Here is a 16,655-nt window from a genome sequence, read left to right as displayed (position 1 = left end):
TTCATTTGCTTCTAAGTTTGTGTCAACTGTGGCCCAGTTGGTAGCACTCTTGCCTCTGAGTCACAAGACCCCACCCCAGGGCTTGAGTACAAAAATCAAGGCTGATGCTCCAGTGCAGTATAGACGGAACGCTGCATTGTTGGATGTTGTATATTGTTGTTAGCATAGTTTGTTTGGCTAAATAGCAACTTGTTTATTTTATATACATAACTATTTACACTGACATTAAGCATATCCAGTTAGCACGTCTCATGCCTCTAGCTTCTTCCAAGCCATGTGACTATTACATCATCATCACTACAGTGGGAGGGGTTACTCTCATTGTCTCAAATATTAATCCTTTCAGACCCTTATACTACACCTGCCCCCAAGTCTTTGTCCATATTTTTGATATATATACAGTCATTCATTTTGACGTTACATGCTACCCCATCTCCCCCCAAGTCTCTGACATCACCGATTCAGTCTATTAGGAGACTTCACGACTCTCGCTGATTGTGTTCTTGTCAGACTTTGAAGATCAGTAGTCTTTCCTGAAAGTCCTGTTCGATGACTTGGATGGCCTTGACCAATGTTTGTAGTATCCTGTTGTCTCTGGGTTTCTTGATCATCACCTGATTCCTCCAGATATATGACTGGTTGTTGAGTTTGAAGAATAGGGATAAGGTTTCTCCTATTTTGGCATATAGAACCCTCGGGTGTACTACATAAGATCTCAGATGAACTTCATCTCTCTGGATGACTCTACCTTCATGTCCTAGATCTCGTATCCATACCTTCTCTCCATCCTTTAACGTTGGTGTGTTTCTAGTACAAAGTTGCGAGCTTGTTGGTTCCTGTAAGACTTGTCTCTGCCTTGAGCTTTTTTTTATAGTCTTGCACATCTAGTCCTGGAAACAGTTTTCTAGTTAAAATAGGAAGTTGAGTTTTTAGCTTCCTCCCCATCAACAGCTCTGAAGGTGAAAGTCCACTTAACAATGGAGTAGATCAATAATTCAATCGTGCATTTGGAAGATCTTCATTTTTCTTCAACAACGATTTCATTGCTCATACTCCTCTCTCCACTTTACCATTCGATTGAGGGTAACGGGGGAACTTGTGAATTGTTCAAATCCCCACTTCCTTGCAAATTGTGTGAAGTATTCATTTGCAAACAGTGGTCCATTGTCTGACAGAACCTTGCCAGGAATACCATGCGTTGCAAAGACCTCTTGTGAAGATCTAATAAGAGATTTTGTTGTTGTTGAGTACAATCTTTTCACTTCAATCCATCTTGAAAAATAATTCATCACTATGATGTAAGATTTTCCATTGTATATAAATAAATCCATTCCTCGATGTTCCCATAGTTTGGTTAGAAATTGTATAGTCATCAGAGGTTCCTTCTGGTCTAGTCTGTGTACTACACATACCCGGCAATTCAAGATCATGTTTTCTATGTCTGGATATACCTGGCCACCAAACAGATGATTGAGCTCGTGCTCTGCATTTTGTGATTCCCATGTGGCCTTGATGGATTCTTGCCAAGATATCTGATCAAAGAGAAATTGGAATGACTAGCCTGTCGTTATACACCAGCAAATCATCTACAATTGTGAAATGTCTCCTGAATTTGAAGGAAATTTTCATTACCTACCCATGAGGACATTCCTGTGGCCAACCTTGTGTACAATACTGGTGTATCCGAATGCATTTCTCATCTCGCTTTTGAGCGTGACGAATTTCTTGAAATTTCTGTGTACTTGCAGGCCGTTGTGACACTGTGTACTGTGAATATGACACTATCTCTTCAACAAAGTTAACATCCTGTTGTGTAGGATGGTCAACACTTGTTCTTGACAATGCATCAGCAGAGGTTTGCATCTTTCCCTGAACATATATCATCTCGTAGGTATATCTCATTAGCCTCAATTGCAATCTTTGAATTCTTGGAAGCATGTTTGCAATTTCCTTCTCATCCAGTCAGGAAACCAAGGGTTTGTGGTCTGTCTCAATAACCACTTTCAGGACAATAATGTAATCAGAAAACTTCTCGCAAGCCCACTTGACTGCAAGTGCTTCTTTTTCAATGACAGCAACTCTGGTCGCTGTGTTGGACAAAGCTTAATAGATCGGTCTTTGACAACCAATTGGCTGTTCTTGAAAGACGACTGCCCCATACCCTGTAGATGAAGCTTCTGCTGCAATTATAGTTGGTAATGAAGGGTTGTAATGTGTTAATATCTCTGGTGAGATTAGCATCTCCTTAATTCTTCAAAATGCCTGCTCTTGATGTGTGTTCCAATATCACACTTGATCTTTTTCAAAGAGTTGTCTTATTGGCAAATTGGGTAAAAGTTTTGCCAACTGATTCATCATTCCAAGGAATCTTTGCAGATGTTGGACTGAAGTTGAGATTGGGAATTCACTAATGGCTCTCATCTTTTACAGATCTGCCGTTATGCCCTTCTTACTTACAATATGTCCTAAGAAACGAAATGGCATTTTTGAGAATTCACACTTATTATTAAGTGTCAGCCCTTCTTCTTGAAGACAACTTAAAACCACTTTTATTCCCTGGTCATGTTCTTCGATGGATTCCCCTTGGACCAGGATGTCATCCATGTGACATATCACCCCTTTGAGGCTTTTCAGAATGTTGGATATGGTCCTTTGGAAGATTTCAGGTGCAGCTGTTATAGCAAATGGGAAACAATTGAAGCAATATCTTCCAAATGGTGTGATAAATGTCATAAGTGATCTTGACTTTTTGTCCAACTGAACCGACCAAATGGCACTATTCGCGCAGGTTTAGTGAACATTATGCTTTTAGATAGCTTTGCCAGGCTTTCCTCCACTGAAGATATAGGATGGATTTCCCTTGCCATGGCTTTGTTAAGCTGTGTTAAGTCCACACGGATACGAAGAATACGATTTGGTTTTGGAACTGGAACCATAGCCAAACACCACTCTGCTGATTTCGTGACTGGAGAAATTACTCCCGTTCTGGTCATCTCTTCCAACTGATGTTGAACTTGGTTCATCAATGGGTGTGGTATCTTTCTTGGTGTAAAGATACAAATGGGTCTGGCATCTTCTCTTAACGTTATGCTATACTCAGTCTTCAGTCTTTCGAGACCTGAAAATAGCTTTGGAAAGTCTGCTTGAAAGCGACTGTTGGACTCTGGCTGTTTGATTTCATCCACTTTTTAATTAGATGTAGGTCTAAGCACGCTTTTCTGCTTAACAGAGAAATCTCTTGGGTTTTTTTTAGAACGTATAGTGTTTCCATTATCCGTCTTCCCTTGACTTTCAGTTCAATCCCTCCTGGACCGTGTAACTGAGTGTCAGCAGGTTATAAGAAATGTGTTGACAACAGTGACTCTTGGTCTGACAACATTGTGGCACTTGCACCTGTCTCCAATTTGAAATTAATAATATGTCCATTGACATTCTACTGTCCACTTTATCAAATGTCTTTTGGAAGTCCATGTACACCTCATCAACCGCATTACCCTAATCAATCCTCAGTTACTTCATCAAAAACTTAAGCAAATTAGTTAAACATGATTTGCCCTTAACAAATCTGTGCTGGCTTTCCTTAACTAATCCACTTTTGTCCAAGTGACTATTAATTTTGTCACGAAATATCGTTTCTAAAAGCTTTCCCACTGTCAAGGTTAAACTGACTGGCGTGTCGTTGCTGGACATATCTTTACACACTTTTCTGAACAAGGGTGTAACATGTGAAATTCGCCGGTCCTCTGGCACCACCCCTGTACCAAAGGAGGATTGGAAGATTATGGCCTGTGTCTCCCCAATTTCCACCCTTACTTCCCTCAGTATCCTTGGATGCATCTCAACTTTAAGTACAGTCAGCCTTTCTAATACCTGTTCTTATTGATTTTTATCCCATCCAGTGTCTCAACTACATACTCTTTCACCATGACTTGGGCAGCATCTTCTTCCTTGATAAAGACAGGTGCAAAGTACTCATTTAGTACCTCAGCCATGCCCTCTGCCTCCATGCGTAAATCCCCTTATAGGTCCCTCAGCCCCACTCCTCCTTTTACCACCCTTTTACTATTTATAAGCCCATAGATGACATTTAGATTCCCTTTTATGTTAGCACAAGTCTCTTCTCATACTCTCTCTTTGCTTCTCTTATTTCTTTTTTCACTTTCCCACTGAACCTTCTATATTCTGCCTGGCTCCCAATTGTATTATCCACCTGACATCTGTCATAGGCACCCTTTTTCTGCTTCAGCTTACTCTCTATCTCTTTTGTCATCCAGGGAGCTCTGGATCTGTTTGCCCTACATTTCCTCCTCATGGGACTATACCTTGACTGTACCCGAGCTATCTCCTTTTTAAAAGAAGTCCATTGCTCAGTTACAGTTTTGCCTTCCAATCTTTGATTCCAATTTACTTGGGCCAGATCCGTTTCTACTCCATTGAAGTTGGCCCTCCTCCAATTAATTATCTTTACTCTGGATTGCTCCTTGTCCTTTTCCATAGCTAACCTAAACCTTATGATGCTATGGTCACTGTCCCCTAAATATTCCCCGACTGACACTTGATTCATTTGACCCACTTCATTCCCCAGAAACACTGATGTAGAAAATTCTCCTGAATGCACTCTGGAACCTCTTGCCCATCTCTGCCCTTTGTCGTGTTACTATTTCAGTCTATATTAGAAAATTAAAGTGCCCCATTACAACTACTCTATAATTCTTGCATCTTTCTGTAATTTCCTTGTAAATATGCATTGGGGTATATGGCATTAATGAGGAATACAGTGTGTTGGGATTATGGTGTGGATAGGTAGAATCGTTGGGGGAAATGGAATTGGAGGCATATAATCGCCGGAGATTTCCTACCGTGATCGGCTGCCAAGACTGTAAGAAATCCTGGATACACCCCATACATAAATGGGGTTTCTGCCAATATTCCAAAATTACTGTGGCTCATCAGGAAAACCACCTAGGAAATCCCTGGCAAATATGTTTGGGGTACGTTATTGTAAGGAATATAGTACACTGAAGATATAGGGCTAAAAATTTGTTTGCCCCTGTTTTGGGGCATGGAGGTCACGATTTGTGTCCTGCCCCTGTCCAATCCTGTTGAAACAGACAGCATGCAAACTTTGTGCTCCCCCTCATTTCCATGATTTTGATAGGCAGCCCAACACAACCCATGCTACTGTCTGGCTGCACGCACAACTGTTGACCCAATGGCATGTGAAGCTAGCACACATTACAACTAGCCTTCAGCTCTTAGAGGCAGTCTGGTCTCCCTTAAAAGGAAGCTGCACTGAATCACAGGAGGCTGCTGCTGACTGCTATTGCTGCTATTCAGCACAAGGGAAATTGAACAAAAGGGAAGAGAGAGAGTTCCCTAGTTTAGCAATGCAATGCTGAAAGCATTAGTCATGGAGGAGGACAGAAGGAAACTGAACATGTTTCTGCAGGAGGCTCTCAAGGCAAACTGTCCAAAATGGATGGAGCAGGTACAGCAAGGGAGGTCAATGTCCGGATTCGGGCCCCAAGGACCTGACAGCAGTGCCGGAAAAAGTTTAATGACCTCAGACAGGTGGTCAAGGTCAGTGAGTGCACCTTCACATGACATTTCATACCAACCAAACGACCAGCATCTCACGCTGCTCAATGCACGACATCCACCCACCCCCCCATCACCCACCCGGCAGCAGCCCCTAACACTCAGGATGCATGTCTAACATTCATGTACTCCACCTCACCCTCACACACCTTTCTATGATTCTGTGGGCTGCAGGCAGGACAGAGAGATAGGACAGTTCATATGCCAGTTCCGCAGAGGGCAAGGTGGCAGAAGGGTTGCAGGGAACTCTGATGAGGACTTAGATGAGACAGCATATAGGAGAATGCTGATGAAAATGCACATTTGAAATGCTAAGGTGTGTTGTCAGGCCTGTCAGACAGCCTTGTCTCACGGCCAGGGAGCATGGAGGAGTCTGGTTTCAACATGGCAGAGGGCATTGTGCAGAGTTTGGAGCCCATCCATTCCATTGTGGATATGGTGGTCAAATCCATGACAGCACCAACAACCCATTTTAGCACTGGTGGAAGCCACACAATGTCTCATAGAAACATAGAAAATAGGAGCAGGAGTAGGCCATTTGGCCCTTCAGGCCTGCTCCGCCATTCAAGAAAGATCATGGCTGATTGTCTAATTCAGTACCCTGTTCCCGCTTTTTCTCCATATCCCTTGATCCCTTTGGCATTAAGAAATATATCTATCTCCTTCTTGAATATATTTAATGACTTGGCCTCCACTGCCTTCTGCAGTAGAGAATTCCACAGGTTCACCACCCTCTGAGTGAAGAAATTTCTCCTCATCTTGGTTCTAAATGGCATACCCCGTATCCTGAGAGTGTGAACCCTGGTTCTGGACTCCCCAGCCATCAGGAACATCATCCCTGCATCTAGCCTGTCTAGTCCTGTTAGAATTTTATAGGTTTCTATGAAATCCCTTCTAAACTCTAGTGAATATAGGCCTAGTCGACCCAATCTCTCCTCATGCTTCAATTCTACCATCCCAGGAATCAGCCTAGTAAATCTTCTTTGCACACCCTCCATGACAAGAACATCCTTCCTCAGATAAGGAGACAAAAACTGCACACAATACTCCAGATGTGTCTCACCAAGGCCCTGTATAACTGTAGTAAGACATCCTTGCTCCTGTGGAAGCTGAAAGAACATCATAAGATCCAGGCTTGCTGCAATGCATGCTCAGACTGCTGCCAATTTGACCGCAGATACCAGTGCGGTCTCCCACTGCTCTCCCAGCAGTCCAACAATCTATCCTCCAACAGATTATTAAGATTGGTGAGGTGCTGCCACATGGGAGTGACAGTGGCACCTTGGTGCATGAACCTGCTGTCCTCTGTCACCACTGTCACTCCACTGGTGCCCTTGCTGTTACCTCTCAGCCAACCCGCCCAGAATGTTGCCACCCATGCCAAGGTGTACAGTCCGAAGCCGGGCCCACAAGACCCAGAGATGTTTGAAGCCATACTGCAAGGCCATCTGTGGTCTCCCCCAGTGAAAGTCAGCAGCCTTCCACCAGCTATGCTGCAACCATTGGGGTAGCGCTGGGTAGCAGCACTAGGACAGGCAAGAGCACCCATAAGACAGGCATTAAGGGACTGCACAAGGGCAAATAGTTCATTTTTGTTTGTATAATTGAATGTTTTCTTGAATAAAGATGTTAATAAGAACATTTTTGTGGGTGGCCTTTATTGTTCGATTGTGGTCAAGGAGATCATGTGATGGAGCATCTCGGATGGATGTAACAGTGGAGAATGGTGGAACCATGGTGGTCAAAGGAAGTAGTTTTATTGAAAGCAGTGTCTGCAGAGGCGCTCTCTGCCAGCCCATCCAGAGTGAAGGTGTCCAGGATTCCTCCTCGCTGCTTCCTCCTCTTCCTCCCAAAGTGGCTTCAGGGTTTCTGGAGGCAACAGCTGCGCCCTCATGGTGACAATGTTATGGAGGACACAGCCAATCACCACGATCTTCCAAACCTGCTCTGGCGGGTACTGTAGGGCTCCACCTGAGTGGTCAAGGCAGTGGAACTGTTGCTTGATCAGGCTGATTGTCTGCTTCATGATGTTTCTTGTGGCTCTATGGATCTCCTTATTTTCCCACTGTCATTACATGGTTGTGTGGCTGAGAAAGGATCATCAGCTGTGTGTACTTGTCCTTTGTCCCTGAGCATTCAGCCTTGATTCTCCAAGGAGGGCTGAGGACAGTGGTCATGACTGACAGGCACCAGATGGCTGTTGGCAGGACAGCAGGCATTCACTGACATGATGTATTGGGAGTGGTTGCACACCAACTGTACGTTTATAGAATGGTAGCCCTTGTGGTTCCTTGCCTCTCTCCGTTGTCATCGGGGGCCCTGAAGAGCCCAGTATGTGCAGTCAATGGTGCCCTACACTATCGAGAATCCCACTATCCTGGCAAAGCCACATGCCCTCTCACCCTGCTTGTCCCTGCTGAAGAAGAAGACGATGTACTCCCCCCTTCTGGAATAGATGGCCTCTATGACCTTCTGGATGCTCCGATGGATGGCGTTCCCAGATATGTTCCAGATGTCACCCACCCCACCTGGAAAAACACAGATGACTAAATGTTCAATGCCGCTGTGACCTTGATGGCCACTGGTAGGGTTGTTCTCACCCTGGTGTGAGGCTCCAAGTTAGGTTGTAGGAGCTGGAACAGTTCAGTTACCACATCCTTGTTGAACCTGAGTCACGTCAGGCACTGCTCCCGAGCCAAGTAGAGGTAAGAGAAGTGCTCCTGAAAAACCATTGGTGGGTATGACTTTCTGGGGAGAGCCCTTCTCCTCCTTCTTCCTCCCTCCACGCAGAGCTTCCCCTCTCTGCGGCCTTCGCTGCACTTGACAGTAATGTTGCGGACCAAGAGGCACTGCAACCACAGCCTTCATACCTTGGTCTCCAAATCCAATGTCCTCCATGATTTTAAGCACCAGCCTTCCAATACATCTGCAAAAATACACCAGTGTACTTCTACAAACACAGCCTAAACAGAAATAAGTTAAAAACACCTTACCTGCAAGTTGATGTCTAGCCATTTAAATAACTCTAATGGGGGCCCCTTGTGCTGCTGAACGCCTGTGTCACTGGGGGTGATTAGCACAGGCTTTCATTGGATATACATAGACAAAGTTCCTGAAACTAATATCAAATCAGTCGGCATGTCTGTTTGACAACATGATAGTAAAACTCCTGCTGCTTCTGGCGCATACTCGGCACGCCTGCACTAGAACCTTTCCCAGCACTGGGCGTCATGCGGCCCATAGCAGAAGTGCCAGGAAGCTTGGGCGTTGCCATTTTCTTGCTTTGAGCCTTCTGTAACACTGGCACGTTTTGTACCCCACTTGTTTTATACCCCTCCTGATTTTCTTTTCCACTGAAATCAATAGAAAAGGAAATTGGGCAGGGTGTAAAATGAGCTGCCGATTCACTATTGCTTTTTGTTTTTTAGATATGTTATGGTAAGGGATTGTTATGAGTGGGTTTGTATGCTAAGTAATACGATATGTGGAAGGCATGGCATTATGAAGAATACTGTGTTTTGGGGGTAGGGTATGATGAGGGATACAGAATGTCGGGCATACAGTATATGTCAAGTGGTCACAGTGTGATATACAGTAGAAACACACATCTTCCCACTTGTTCAGTTTATATTTCAGTGAAGATTATTTTAGGAAATGGCAGCAAACTTTTCACTATATGTGGAATCAATAAATCAGAGACTTACTGATATCTTTGTGAATATATAGGCAAACAGAGAAAGCATAGCAATAAGAAAATGAATTCTTTGCCCTCCAAATCGTTTCAGTAAATATTCAGGCATGGTGGTGACCTGCAGAAAGATAATATGTTCATCTTAGGGCAAACATGAAAATTGGTAATGAGCTATTAATCAATTAATGAATTAAGTCCAGAGAGTGAGCAGAAGAGATAGACCTGGAATTCACTCCACTCACATGAGTGTAGCAACCTTGCTCAGATTGCTTTGATCTTGATTAGGCAGAACCTTCTTAGCCCTCCACCGATGGCACTGGCCTTCCATCATAATTGGAAGCAGATGACCTGTCATTCCCATCAGTGGAAATAACCTGTTCTCTCCTCTTTGCCCATCAGAAACAGCAATTTTTCCCTCCTCCATTAGATGCAGCGACTGTACCCCCATGAAATAGTCATTCCCAATGGAAGCTGCAACCATACACCCAACAGAGAGTTATCTTAACCGCCTCACAGGCAGTGATCTTACCCCCATCAGAGTTAATGATACCTTTATTTTCATAGAGAACTGACCTCTTTCCATTCAAACAGTGTGGGAGGAAATGACCTAGGACTTTAAAATATCAAAAAGCCTGCATAGCGAAGATGTGATTGTATTTTTTAAGTTATGTTGTAACCAGACAATAAAAGAGCATATAGATAAGCCTGAGAAGGGTGGCCAGGGAGTGGAATGGATTTGATGGCAAGCTTTGGGTTGGGGGTTGAAGATAATGGCATCCGTCTTTCCATTGTTTAGCTGGAGGAAGTTATGATTCATCCAAGACTCTATGTTGGACAAGTACTCTGACAGTACAGTGGTAGTAAAGGAGTTGAGAGAGGTAGTGAGAGTGGGAAGAGGAAGTGAGAGTGGGAAGAGAAGTCATTGCTAGAGATGCTGTGGCTATGATTGAATAGGTAAAAGTGAAGCAAAGCAGGAGAAGAGATGTTGGAGGAGGATCAAGTGATCAGCTGTGTCATAGGAGGATGAGAAGGAATGATGTATCATGGTCACAATCACCGAGAACTTCATTTGCGACTGGTTAGGTCTGTGTCAATGCTGTGGGAGGGGCACAACCTTTACTGAAAGTCACAAACTGGGAGATATGGGAGAGGCTAGCATGGTTCTAGGAGGAACAATACATTTATGAAAAGCAAAGGGAAGTTGGAGATGGAGTGATAGCCTGGATGGTGGCGTGGGCAGGGTGGAGTGGGGGGGGGGGGGAGGGGGGGGAGGGGGATCATTGAGGGAAAGGTTTGTGGGAAGGGATAATAATAACAGTTTTAAGAAAGCAGAGTGGCAGTGCCTGAGGAGAGAGATCCATTTACAATAACAGCTAATATGGGGGCAAAGGAAGGATGTTGAGTGGTGAGGAGATTTGTGGAAATGGGATCAAGGAAGTAGGAGGAAGGTCTTTTGGATGAAATTAACTAAGAGAAAGTAGGAGGTTGAAATTGGTGAGAAGCTAAAGAAAGGGAAAGGTTAGGGTCGAGTGAGTTGGGAATGGAAGAGAAGATTTTGTTTAGTGGACCTAGGGGAAGTGAGAAGAAGCAGAGGCAGCAGAACAGATAGTCTCCATCTTGGAGACAAAGAAATTTATGAACTCATATCTTTTATTGGAGGCAAGGGTGGAAGGGTTGGAGAGTGGGATTCAAGGAGGCGGTTGATAGTAGAGGAAAGGAACTTGGCATTAAATTTGCCTTCAAGGATAGTCCTAGAGTAGTGGGAGATTCTGGCAGAGACAAGTGAGCACGTTGTGATCAAGCCAAACTGGAATGTTTAAAACAATGAACTGTGACAAGAAAAACTATAACACTAACAGATAAACCATATATATAACAGTTGTTTCATAAAACATAATCAGATCTACTGGTTTACAGTAGCTGCATAAATCAAACACTATTTTTATTGCATGGAATTACATAAGTCTTTAGGGATACAATTCATAGGAGTGAAATTGGTCTTTGGCAAAATTGCAAAACAGGTGATAGCAAACAAGCCCACCGATTTGCTAGCGCCTGTTCTGCAATTTTGCCAAAGACCAATTATCTTCCCATCCCCCCACCCAGCACGAACAGAATTCTCCATAAATGATCTGTTGTAGTATTTTGCAGAGTGCTTTTCACTCAGTCCCTCACTGGGGTTATGGGAAGTGTTGAATGGAAATTGTAAATCGAGAGGGATCAAATTTAAAGTAGAATTAAGACATTTTCCAGTCAATGAAAATAATTGGTTTGTTTTAGAAATTGTAAAAACTAGAGAAATCTTACCCCAGCTGCAATATATATGGGAAGAAAGAGCCAACCCAGCAACATCAGAGCATACATTCCCTAGAGAAAGGAAAAGAAAATTATGAAAATAAGATCAAATATTACCTGGTGTTACAGCATTATCCTTTTAAACAAAGTGGCCGTCCCCTCCCCATAACGAGACAGTTATCCTACCCCTCAGAGACAGTAATCCTACCCCCCACAGACAGTAATCCTACCCCCCAGAGACAGTTATCCAACCCCACCAGAGACAGTAATCCTACCCCCCACAGACAGTAATCCTACCCCCCAGAGACAGTTATCCAACCCCACCAGAGACGGTTATCCTAGTCCTCAGAGACAGTAATCCTACCCCCCACAGACAGTAATCCTACCCCCAGAGACAGTTATCCTACTCCTCAGAGACAGTAATCCTACCCCCCACAGACAGTAATCCTACCCCCAGAGACAGTTATCCTACCCCCCAGAGACAGTAATCCTACCCCCCAGAGACAGTTATCCTACCCCTCAGAGACAGTAATCCTACCCCCCACAGACAGTAATCCTACCCCCCAGAGACAGTTATCCAACCCCACCAGAGACAGTTATCCGACCCTGCAGAGACAGTTATCCTACCCCTCAGAGACAGTAATCCTACCCCCCACAGACAGTAATCCTACCCCCCAGAGACAGTTATCCAACCCCACCAGAGACGGTTATCCTAGTCCTCAGAGACAGTAATCCTACCCCCCACAGACAGTAATCCTACCCCCAGAGACAGTTATCCTACCCCCCAGAGACAGTAATCCTACCCCCCAGAGACAGTTATCCTACCCCCCAGAGACAGTAATCCTACCCCCCAGAGAGAGTTATCCTACCCCTCAGAGACAGTTATCCAACCCCACCAGAGGCAGTTATCCTACTCCTCAGAGACAGTTATCCTACCCCCCAGAGACAGTAATCCTACCCCCCAGAGACAGTTATCCTACCCCCCAGAGACAGTAATCCTACCCCCCAGAGACAGTTATCCTACCCCCCAGAGACAGTAATCCTACCCCCCAGAGACAGTTATCCTACCCCTCAGAGACAGTTATCCAACCCCACCAGAGGCAGTTATCCTACTCCTCAGAGACAGTTATCCTACCCCCCAGAGACAGTAATCCTACCCCCCAGAGACAGTTATCCTACTCGTCAGAGACAGTTATCCTACCACCCAGAGACAGTTATCCAACCCCACCAGAGGCAGTTATCCTACTCCTCAGAGACAGTTATCCTACCCCCCAGAGACAGTAATCCTACCCCCCAGAGACAGTTATCCTACTCCTCAGAGACAGTTATCCTACCCCCCAGAGACAGTAATCCTACCCCCAGAGACAGTTATCCTACCCCCCAGAGACAGTTATCCTACCCCCCAGAGACAGTAATCCTACCCCCCAGAGACAGTTATCCTACCTCCCAGAGACAGTAATCCTACCCCCCAGAGAGAGTTATCCTACCCCTCAGAGACAGTTATCCAACCCCACCAGAGGCAGTTATCCTACTCCTCAGAGACAGTTATCCTACCCCCCAGAGACAGTAATCCTACCCCCCCAGAGACAGTTATCCTACTCGTCAGAGACAGTTATCCTACCCCTCAGAGACAGTTATCCTACCACCCAGAGACAGTTATCCAACCCCACCAGAGGCAGTTATCCTACTCCTCAGAGACAGTTATCCTACCCCCCAGAGACAGTAATCCTATCCCCCAGAGACAGTTATCCTACTCCTCAGAGACAGTTATCCTACCCCCCAGAGACAGTAATCCTACCCCCCGGAGACAGTTATCCTACTCCTCGGAGACAGTTATCCTACCCCTCAGAGACAGTTATCCTACCCCCCAGAGACAGTTATCAAACCCCACCAGAGGCAGTTATCCTACTCCTCAGAGACAGTTATCCTACCCCCCAGAGACAGTAATCCTACCCCCCAGAGACAGTTATCCTACTCCTCAGAGACAGTTATCCTACCCTCCAGAGACAGTTATCCTACTCCTCATAGACAGTAATCCGACCACCCAGAGACAGTAATCCTACCCCCCAGAGACAGTGATCCTACCCCCCAGAGACAGTAATCCTACCCCCCAGAGACAGTTATCCTACCCCCCAGAGAAAGTAATCCTACCCCCCAGAGACAGTTATCCTACCCCCCAGAGACAGTTATCCAACCCCACCAGAGACAGTTACCCTCCCCCCATCAGAGACAGTTACCCTCCTTCCACCAGAGACATTACCCTCTCCCCACCAGAGACGTTACCCTCTCCCCATCAGAGACAGTTACCCTCCTTCCACCAGAGGCATTACCCTCTCCCCACCAGAGACGTTACCCTCTCCCCATCAGAGACAGTTACCCTCCTTCCACCAGAGACATTACCCTCCCCCCATCAGACAGTTACCCTCTCCCCATCAGAGACAGTTACCCTACCCCCACCAGAGACATCACCCTCCATCCATCAGACAGTTACCCTCCCCCCACCAGAGACGTTACCCTCCCCTCACCAGAGACGTTACCCTCTCCCCATCAGAGACAGTTACCCTCCCCCCACCAGAGACAGTTACCCCCCCAGCAGAGACAGTTACGCACCCCCCACCAGAGACATTACCCTCCATCCATCAGAGACAGTTACCCTCCCCCCACAAGAGAGAGTTACCCTCCCCCCATCAGAGACAGTTACCCTCCTTCCACCAGAGACATTACCCTCCCCCCATCAGACAGTTACCCTCCACCCATCAGAGACATTACCCTCCCCCATCAGACAGTTACCCTCCCCTCACCAGAGACGTTACCCTCTCCCCACCAGAGACAGTTACCCTCCCCCCACCAGATACAGTTACCCTCCATCCATCAGAGACAGTTACCTCCCCCCATCAGAGACAGTTACTCTCTCCCCATCAGAGACAGTTACCCTCTCCCCACCAGAGACAGTTACCCTCCCCCCATCAGAAACAGTTACCCTCCCCCCATCAGAGACAGTTACCCACCCCCTCCAGAGACGTTACCCTCCCCCATCATAGACAGTTACCCTCCCCCCATCAGAGCCGGTTACCCTCCCCCCACCACAGTTCCCTCCCCCCCACCAGAGACAGTTACCCTCCCCCATAAGAGCCAGTTACCCACCCCCCATCAGAACCAGTTACCCTCCCCCCACCACAGTTCCCTCCCCCCCACCAGAGACAGTTACCCTCCCCCAATCAGAGACAGTTACCCTCCCCCCACCAGAGACAGTTACCCTCCCCCCATCAGAGCCAGTTACCCTCCCCCCACCACAGTTCCCTCCCCCCCATCAGAGACAATTACCCTCCCCCCACCAGAGACAGTTACCCTCCCCCCATCAGAGACAGTTACCCTCCCCCCATCAGAGACAGTTACTCTCTCCCCATCAGAGACAGTTACCCTCCCCCCATCAGACAGTTACCCTCCCCCTGTCAGAGACAGTTACCCTCCCCCCACCAGAGGCAGTTACCCTCCCCCCACCAGAGACAGTTACCCTCCCCCCATCAGAGACAGTTACCCTCTCCCCATCAGAGACAGTTACCCTCCTTCCACCAGAGACATGACCCTCCCCCCATCAGACAGCTTCCCTCCCCCCACCAGAGCCAGTTACCCTCCCCCCACCAGAGACAGTTACCCTCCCCACATCAGAGACAGTTACCCTCCATCCACCAGAGACAGTTACCCTCCCCCCATCAGACAGTTACCCTCCACCCATCAGAGACATTACCCTCCCCCCATCAGACAGTTACCCTCCCCTCACCAGAGACGTTACCCTCTCCCCACCAGAGACAGTTACCCTCCCCCCACCAGAGACAGTTACCCTCCCCCCATCAGAGACAGTTACCCTCCCCCCATCAGTGACAGTTACCCTCCATCCATCAGACAGTTACCCTCCCCCTGTCAGAGACAGTTACCCTCCCCCCACCAGAGGCAGTTACCCTCCCCCCACCAGAGACAGTTACCCTCCCCCCATCAGAGACAGTTACCCTCTCCCCATCAGAGACAGTTACCCTCCTTCCACCAGAGACATGACCCTCCCCCCATCAGACAGCTTCCCTCCCCCCACCAGAGCCAGTTACCCTCCCCCCACCAGAGACAGTTACCCTCCCCCCATCAGAGACAGTTACCCACCCCCTCCAGAGACGTTACCCTCCCCCATCATAGACAGTTACCCTCCCCCCATCAGAGACAGTTACCCACCCCCTCCAGAGATGTTACCCTCCCCCACCAGAGCCAGTTACCCTCCCCCCACCAGAGACAGTTACCCTCCCCACATCAGAGACAGTTACCCACCCCCTCCAGAGACGTTACCCTCCCCCGTCATAGACAGTTACCCTCCCCTCACCAGAGACAGTTACCCTCCCCCCATCAGATACAGTTACCCTCCCCTCACCAGAGACAGTTAACCTCCCCCCACCAGAGACAGTTACCCTCCCCCATCATAGACAGTTACCCTCCCCCCATCAGAAACAGTTACCCTCCCTCCATCAGAGACAGTTACCCACTCCCTCCAGAGACGTTACCCTCCCCCATCATAGACAGTTACCCTCCCCCCATCAGAGACAGTTACCCTCCCCTCACCAGAGACAGTTACCCGCCCCCAATCAGAGACAGTTACCCTCCCCCAATCAGAGACAGTTACCCTCCCCCAATCAGAGACAGTTCCCTCCCCCATCAGAGACAGTTACCCTCCCCCCACCAGAGAAGTTACCCTCTCCCCATCAGAGACAGTTACCCTCCCCCCATCAGAGACAGTTACGCACCCCCCACCAGAGACATTACCCTCCATCCATCAGCGACAGTTACCCTCCCCCCACCAGAGACTGTTAACCTCCATCCATCAGAGACAGTTACCCTCCCACCACCAGAGACAGTTACCCTGCCCCAATCAGAGACAGTTACCCTTCCCCCATCCGAGCCAGTTACCCTCCCCAAATCAGAGACAGTTACCCTCCCCCCATCAGAGCCAGCTACCCTCCCCCCATCAGAGACAGTTACCATCCCCCAATCAGAGCCAGTTACCCTCCCCCCATCAGAGACAGTTGCCCTC

At 47.2% G+C, this 16,655-nt stretch overlaps 1 protein-coding gene across 1 annotated transcript in view; it reads right to left on the bottom strand.

The window, feature by feature from the left end:
• The window catches only part of LOC137383322 (sodium/myo-inositol cotransporter 2-like), a 132,297-nt gene that overhangs the window by 73,003 nt on the left and 42,639 nt on the right, over positions 1 to 16,655 (bottom strand). The window contains exons 4-5 of the mRNA XM_068055994.1: positions 11,597 to 11,656; positions 9,303 to 9,407 (exon numbers count right to left, since the gene is read on the bottom strand). Of these exons, the coding sequence (XP_067912095.1) occupies positions 9,303 to 9,407; positions 11,597 to 11,656 (165 nt within the window). The remainder of the gene's footprint in view (positions 1 to 9,302; positions 9,408 to 11,596; positions 11,657 to 16,655) is intronic.

This window comes from Heterodontus francisci, chromosome 24, assembly GCF_036365525.1.
Source record: "Heterodontus francisci isolate sHetFra1 chromosome 24, sHetFra1.hap1, whole genome shotgun sequence".
In the NCBI taxonomy this organism is placed as follows: Eukaryota; Metazoa; Chordata; class Chondrichthyes; order Heterodontiformes; family Heterodontidae; genus Heterodontus; species Heterodontus francisci.
Note: the sequence above shows the minus strand (reverse complement) of the source record. Positions and strands in the feature narration are given on the sequence as shown.